The sequence below is a fragment of the Oryx dammah genome, unplaced genomic scaffold (assembly GCF_014754425.2).
Source record: "Oryx dammah isolate SB20612 unplaced genomic scaffold, SCBI_Odam_1.1 HiC_scaffold_21, whole genome shotgun sequence".
Taxonomy (NCBI): Eukaryota; Metazoa; Chordata; class Mammalia; order Artiodactyla; family Bovidae; genus Oryx; species Oryx dammah.
In genome coordinates this window covers 56,106,086-56,113,611 of record NW_024070205.1, presented here as the reverse complement: position 1 = coordinate 56,113,611, position 7,526 = coordinate 56,106,086, and the positions used below count along the sequence as shown (strand labels likewise).

General features: G+C 56.1%; 1 protein-coding gene across 1 annotated transcript; it reads left to right on the top strand.

Moving 5' to 3' along the window:
* Window positions 1–826: 826 nt before the first annotated feature.
* HLX (H2.0 like homeobox) lies at window positions 827–6,567 on the top strand. Its single transcript, XM_040263242.1, has 4 exons — window positions 827–1,949; window positions 2,741–2,920; window positions 3,680–3,864; window positions 5,690–6,567. The coding sequence occupies exons 1-4, from the start codon at window positions 1,358–1,360 to the stop codon at window positions 6,188–6,190; spliced, it is 1,458 nt and encodes a 485-aa protein (XP_040119176.1). The 5' UTR covers window positions 827–1,357; the 3' UTR covers window positions 6,191–6,567.
* Window positions 6,568–7,526: the final 959 nt, after the last annotated feature.

Sequence of the window (7,526 nt, the reverse complement as noted above, 5' to 3'; positions counted from 1 at the left end):
GTGATCGGGGATGTGGCGGAGGAGGGAGGGTGACATTTCCTACAAGGTGCAGCAGAGGAGGGGACGCGCGTGCCGCGCTCCCGGGTTTCGGACGGCGGCCTGTTTTGTTGTCCCTGAGGCTCGAGGGGTGGGGAGGGGAGATGGTATGGCTGCTTCCAAGGGAGGCGTTCGGAGACATCGTTTTATTTTGTTTGAAAAATTACTCGTTCAAGTTGTCAGTGTGTGACAGCTCAGAATAAAGCTCATTTGCGAGCGTCCCTCCTCTCTTCCCTGAGGATCTCCGCGGCCGGGACGCAGACGAGGTGCTCATTTGCGGGGGGCGGGGGAGGGGTGCTCAGTGCCTCGGCACTCGCGCGCGATAGCCCAGGGCAGGGCCGCGCGGGGGCCGGGACCTACGAAAGACAGCTTGGTAGAGGACACCTACTCTCCGACTGGAGAAAAATCGGGCCGAGAGAAGTAAAGAGAGGAGGGAACCTTGGGCTCCATCAGCGTTCTAGGAGGCCGGCTTTGTACCCTCGAAAATAGGCAGGAGCACCAGTTTCCTTGAGAGAGCGCTCCAGGAGCGCTGTGGCCAACTCTCCACGCCTGGTGCTGATTCGGAGCCGTAGAAGTTAGTGGGAGTTTAGGACTCCTTGGAGCAGCGGTTCGGCCCCCTGCTCTTTGCAGAGTGCGCGCCTAACGCAGCTCAGCCCACGCGGCAGCAGCAAACAGTTTGGCGTGGCCGGGGCGTGGCCGAGGGGACGGGACACGCCCCCTTTCCCAGTTCCCCTCCGTTTCCCACTCCCCATTGGTTGCCAGCGTGGCCAATGAGCGCTTGGATCGAGGTCCTACCCCGGGTCTGACTCGAAAGCTCCTGCCAAAACTTTGGGAGTTTTTAGAGAGGAGTTTTTTTTTCCCCCCTCTCTTAGTTTTTTTTTTTTTTTTTCAAACTAACGGATTATTGTTGTTGTTGTTTTAAATTTAGCTCTTAAGGCTTAGCTGTTTGGGTGTTTCTTTCGGTGCCCGATTCCCGTCTCCCCGGCTTCCCTGGCGTTCGTGCAGTCGCGGCCCCCGCCGCCTAGCCGCTCCAGCGCCCCTGGTTCGCCTTCCAGCCCGCGGGGAGCGCGGGCGCCGCGCCGCCTTTAAAGTGAGGCCAGGGGCCGAGGCTGTGGCCGGCCGGCCGGGATCCGGCCTTCGCCTCCTCCCTCCGTGGCGCTAGGGCTCCCTGGCCTGTCTGCAGTTCGGACGGAGACGAGTAAGCGGAGCGTCCCCGGAGGGGCTGCCGCCTCCTCCTGGACTTAGCGTTCCTCTCCCCGCGCACCCACCCATCTACCCGGCCGAGCCAGGCCGCGGCGGCCTCTCGGCGCACCCCGCCAGAATGTTCGCCGCCGGGCTGGCTCCCTTCTACGCGTCCAACTTCAGCCTGTGGTCGGCCGCCTACTGCTCCTCTGCCGGCCCCGGCGGCTGCTCCTTCCCTCTGGACCCCGCCGCCGTCAAGAAACCCTCCTTCTGCATCGCGGACATCCTGCACGCGGGTGTTGGGGAGCCCGGGGCGACCCCGGAGGGTCTGGCGGGGGCCTCGGCCGCTGCCCTCACCGCGCACTTGGGATCGACTCACCCGCACCCCTCTTTCCAAGCTGCCGCCAGATCCCCGCTTCGACCCACCCCGGTGGTGGCGCCCTCCGAAGTCCCTGCTGGCTTCCCTCAGCGACTGTCCCCGCTCTCAGCCGCCTACCACCACCATCACCCACAGCAACAGCAGCAGCAGCAACAACCGCAGCAGCAACAGCCTCCGCCTCCACCCCGGGCTGGCGCCTTGCAGCCCCCGGCCTCTGGGTCGCGGGTGGTCCCTAACCCCCACCATAGCGGCTCCGCCCCGGCCCCCTCCAGCAAGGACCTCAAGTTTGGAATTGACCGCATTTTGTCTGCAGAATTTGACCCCAAAGTCAAGGAAGGCAACACACTGAGAGGTAGGTCTTGGGAGAGAGGCTGCAGGCCTCTGATCAGGGAACTGACGCACTCGCGGATCCCTCGGGCCGTTTGGGACGCCTTTGAGTGTTTTTAGGATTAAGAACAAGTTGGTAAAATGAGGGAAAAGGAAATGAATTGTAAGGAGACTGTGAAGCATTAGGTTTGAAACTCACTTGCTCTACGTTTTTTTAAAAAAATCCCCAAAACCACGAAGAACCCAGGGATGCTTTAAAAACACACAGTCACAGAATCGATATTCATAAAAATTGTTGGTGTAAATATTTGCTCAAAGGACTATCATATGTGTGTCTCTTTAATCACATATCTGGAGAGAGAACTACATTATTGGAGAGGAAAAGCCCTTTTGGGGAACAGTTTCGCTTCCTTTGGTCTGATTTCTGGTGCAATTCCACCCAAGGACTGTAGATGAACAATACTGACTGAACTCCCAAGAGGAGAGAGCAGAGGGCTTCTTTGAGGGGGACAGTTTAGTTCTATGAAATTTTTGGAAGACACCTGACAGTCTTGTTTAGGCCTCTTTGCCAAAAGCCCTTCCTAGTTACACGCATGGATGTGGACCTACAGGGCACACACAGGAACATTTCGTGCCCTGCCCTTTGGCCAGTGTACGGAGAGAGGCGTCTTGGGGGCTGGAGACAGACGTCTCTCACGACTTCGCTCAAGGAAAGCGGAATGGAGGGGGTGTTGGGCGGCAGAGAGAAACAAATTCCATAGAGTCTGAGTGTGGGTCTGTGGAGGGATAACACCTCTTTTTTTCCCTTGTCCCCAGATCTCACGTCGCTGCTCACCGGCGGGCGGCCCGCGGGGGTGCATCTTCCCGGCCTGCAGCCCTCCGCCGGCCAGTTCTTCGCGTCTCTAGATCCCATTAATGAGGCCTCTGCCATCCTGAGTCCCTTAAGTTCGAACCCGAGAAATTCAGTTCAACATCAGTTTCAAGACACATTTCCTGGTACGGAAACCCTCCCGAGCGCCCGCCTCACGCTTAGGTCGACCGCCCACACCTCCTGGAGTTTCACGTGCATGCCTCGGTTTAGCAATCCCGGAGTTGACGCGGGAGGCTACCGCGTCCGGAGAGAAAGCGAAAGATTTCCCAGGAAGCTAGCTCAGTCTTTTGTAGCCTGGGGGATGGGGGAGCTTGGGGAGTCAAGAAAGTGTGTGGGGGGCAGGTGGGGGTGATGGGGAAAGGGCTTTCCCTAGTCATTTCTCCCGAGAGGGTGGTTTGAAAGTGCAGCAAGTGGTGTTGCTTGTTAACATACTTACACACATTTTGGAATGACCTCAAACACTTTTGCACACCTGGGCACGGATGCGAGTGCACACACACACACACACACACACACACACACACACACGAGTAGAGAATCGAGGCTGTCATCTTTGGATCCTTTAGGCCCAAGGGTTATTTTCTCCCACTCTGAGAATGACTGATGGTCACGTATTTGGTTTATGTCTTTCCTTTGGAATTAACCAGTGAAGCCCCGGGCTTGTCCACTCCACACTCCCGTTAGGCCTTCTGCCTATGGTCTTATGAGCCCTAAGTTTCCTCTTTAGAGAGGCCATTCCGTGCCTGCGTGAAAGGGCTTTCAGAGCCAACTGTTGAGGCAAAACAATTTTAAGCATCGTGTGAGCCCCAGGCGTGCAGGCCGCGGACAGAGCACTAACTGGGCCCTTCTGTCTTTCTCCTGTTCCGGCTCCCCTCTGCTGGCAGGTCCCTACGCCGTGCTCACGAAGGACACCATGCCTCAGACGTACAAGAGAAAGCGCTCGTGGTCTCGAGCAGTCTTCTCTAACCTGCAGAGAAAAGGTCTGGAGAAAAGGTTTGAGATTCAGAAGTACGTGACCAAGCCGGACCGAAAGCAGCTGGCCGCGATGCTGGGTCTCACGGATGCGCAGGTAAGCCCGCTCCAGCCCGCCGCACAGCCCTTCGGTGGGGCAGCAGCTCGCGGCCTAGCCCCAAGGCCCCTCCGCCCGGCCTGACTCTCCTTTTGCGGTGGAAACACTAAATCTTGAATTTCACGAGACTTCGTGGACTTCTCAACTTGAGAGGGAGAGGGGAAGAGGGTAGGGGGAGAAGGGCAGAAAGAATAGCCCACCCTAAAGATATATGTCACAAGTTGCTGCATGTTTATTTTGGCCAACAAGGGAAAGCCTGTTGCTGAGAAAGCAAATAGGCCTCCGGAGATAATAATTATGTACTCCAGTGTGGTGCAGTTGGCTGTAGGGGGCAGTTTCAGAAGAGATAAAAATCCAACGTCAAGAGATTGTTGTTGTTGTTTTTTCCCCTCCTCTTGTCCTCCCTCCCTCCTCCTCCTTCTGCTACTGCTGGATTGTGAAATCCCCAGTTGTGAGGAAGTGAAAACATCATTTCAAACGGAATTACTTAGCCCCAGTAGGGTGAGAAGTCCACTTGGAGCGGCCACAGTCAGTCCCATTTTCTAATGGCCTGATGGGAGGGGGTCAGTGAGGAAGAGAAAGAAAAAAAAGATTTTCTTAGAGCGCCCAAGAGCATTACACCAGGTTCTGCCTACTTGAGGTTTTTTTGTTTGTTTGTTTGGTTTGTTTTTTAAGACAAATTTTCAAATAGCAAATCTATTGTGCCTGAATTCAATTTTTTCCTTTTCTCAAGTTCAAGACCTGGATTTTTATTTTTTAAGTTTTGAAAATAAAGAGTCACAGTTCTTCCTTACCTCACAGCAGTAGCCGTTGCTTCCTGGGTGCTGAATATTCTGAACACGGCAGAAGCCAAAGGCATTTTTTCACAGCTCCCTTAGCCCACCCCCTCCTTCTGTCCTTCATTACACAACTCCCTTCCCCAGCACACACACTGGAAGAGCCCAGCCGTTTTCCACCAGCTGTGGATGTTATTTTTAAAAGGGAAGCTGGGACTTGTGTGAAAGCATTGGGTCCTCCAGGGGATTATATATTTATATAGATTCTCCGAACCATCCCTACCCCCTTCCTCCACTTTGCACAGGTTTAATGCCAGCGTTTTCTGAGCCCTCAGAAGGATTAGTTTATCTCAGGCAGGGGCAGGGTCCTTATCAGTCTCTGAGTACACACACACCAAGAAAATGCTCTTTTACTGAAGGTCCATTGGTGCTCCCATGCCACTAGGATTAACTCTTTGAATCCCCTTCCCCTTGTTTCTCAGGGTTCCTCCTTAAAAAAAATACTTTTGTACTGACTTGCCTTCTGTAATGGCAGTAGAGGATCGCTGACTTAGCAAGGATTCTTAACAGTGGGCCACCAAACCTTTGAAATTGTGTGCAAAATCTTGGGTATATGTGCATTTTTCTGGGCCAGGGGTCCATAGATTAATCAGATTCGTGGCAGGGGGTGGTCCTGGCTCACATGGGGTTAAGAAGCATCGACTTAGAGTATTGATGCCCCTAGTTTGAGAGCAAGGTGCAAGGACTTGCCTTTCCAACAAGCATCCAGGTGACTTCAGGCTACAGGTCGGAGGGCCACATTTTGAGAAACAGTCCTAGCGGCTTCCCTAAGCCAGGATCCCTGGTGGTCCCCGTGGTTTCCCTCGGCTGCCTCTGGGTCCCTGCTCCTAACCCAGTACCTGGCCTGTGGTAGAGGTGCTGGGGACTGTCAGTGATGCTTTCCCGCCTTTGGGAAGAGGGTCTGGGATGCGCGAGAGTCGGATTGGAGCGAGCCTGCCTCTCATCTCCATGTCCCTTTTTGTCTCCCGGTGCGGCGCGGCGCGGCGCAGGTGAAAGTGTGGTTCCAGAACCGGCGGATGAAGTGGCGGCACTCCAAGGAGGCTCAGGCCCAGAAAGACAAAGACAAGGAGGCGGGCGAGAAGCCGTCAGGCGGAGCCCCGGCCGCTGACGGCGAGCCGGAGGAGCAGAGCCCTAGCCGCTCCGAGGGCGAGGCGGAGAGCGAGAGCAGCGACCCCGAGTCACTGGACATGGCCCCCAGCGACACGGAGCGGACTGAAGGGGCCGAGCGGTCTCTGCACCAAACGACGGTCATCAAGGCCTCAGCGGCCGGCGCCCTCCTGGCCGCCAGCAGCGGAGGCAGTGGCGGCGGCGGTGGCGGCGGCGGCGGCTTCAACTTCGGGGGCCTGAGTAGCGGCAGCACCACCAGCGCCGGGAGCTCCGGCAGTCACAGCAGCGGCAGCGCCCCAGAGCTGCTCCCCGCACCCCAGCCCGCCCTCAGCAGCGCCCCCAAAAGCCCCGAGCCCGTCCCAGCGCCCCTCGGCGGCCTCTAGACTGGACGAGACTGGATGAGACCTGCGTGCAGACCCCCAGCCTTCCAGTGTGGGCTGGATTCTGTGCCTGCTCTCCAGTGGCGGTGGGCCCCGGGGTTCGAGACTTCGAGACGCAGCTGCGGATTTCGCCCATCGCCACCCTGGTCCGGTGCAGCCCACCCGGCACAGAGCCGAGGGGAATCAGAGTGCCCCCCCACCCCCAACCGCCACCGCCAAGCTCCCAGCGCCAGACGAACACTCCTGCCCGGATACAAGCCGCTCACACTGTGAGGTGTTGGACTAAACAGTTTTCCCCGCACTAGGGGTCACGGTGCAAAGACCTGATGCACTTAGGATACCACAAACTTGTAAATAAAATGTTTACTCTGGTTTGTAAAGGCCACTTGGCTTGCTGGGGCGAGGCGGTCCTTAGGGTCTGGGATCTCCGACCTGGACTTTTAGCCCCAGGCACTGCGGGGCGCAGCCGCTGGAGGTGGGGGACTAGAGCTTTGGGGGAGCATACTGCAACCCTGGAGCCAAGGTTCCATCAGTCCATAGCCCACGACAGCTGCCATGATCCAGCGATCCATGCACCAGAGTATGACCTGGGAGCCTGTCGGCCATACACTCAGGCCTGTCCCGCAGATGGCTTCACCAGGAGTGTGTGCACCAGCTTTCCACAGCAGCTGTAAGCAGAGTGTAAGCAGGGTTGGTGGAGAAGAGGGTAGTGGGGGACAAGGTTAACCTCTCCAGCGCTGGTACTGGAGTCTAGAGAGGCAATTCCAGGGCAAACCCACCCCTTGCTTGTGGATGGAGTAGGGGGACTGGGCAGGTTCGCAGTGTCCAGAGAAAAGGACCACGCACAATCCGCCAGTGGTTAGGGCTGGAAGACTGAGCCTGTGATGACTTTAAAGCTGCCAAAGTATTGCATGGCAGAATGGTGATTTGTTCAAGGTCACTTCTCTGCCCCAGATTGAGGAGGAGCCCAAACCAGAACTTGGACCTTCTGGCTCACATTTGGTCAGTGAAGGGCCTGAAACACTGCACACCATCTGTACCTCCCCCATCAGCATGTACACACATACACACACACCCACACCCACACACAGGATCTTCCAATAGATGGGTCACTACAGGCGACCATCCCCAAGCTGAAGTGGGATGAAAGGCAGTTTTCCCCTCATACTGCAAATGGAATATAGCAAATCTATTTTTGCCTCCACGTTGCTTCTGGGATGGGCCATTCAATTTTTTCCTCTCTCTCTCTTTTTTTTTTTTGAAACCTTGAAGAGTCAAATCTCTCTCCAAGACAGCCACACCCCTTTCCCTCGAAACTACGAAATGTCTGGAGTTGATA

What these genes read in the sequence shown, in the direction of transcription:
- HLX (XM_040263242.1), top strand. Translation starts at nt 1,358, where the DNA reads ATGTTCGCCGCCGGGCTGGCTCCCTTCTACGCGTCCAACTTCAGCCTG. An exon ending in GGAAGGCAACACACTGAGAG is followed by an intron (nt 1,950 to 2,740) that starts GTAGGTCTTGGG and finishes CCTTGTCCCCAG; the next exon opens with ATCTCACGTCGCTGCTCACC. An exon ending in TGGGTCTCACGGATGCGCAG is followed by an intron (nt 3,865 to 5,689) that starts GTAAGCCCGCTC and finishes GGCGCGGCGCAG; the next exon opens with GTGAAAGTGTGGTTCCAGAA.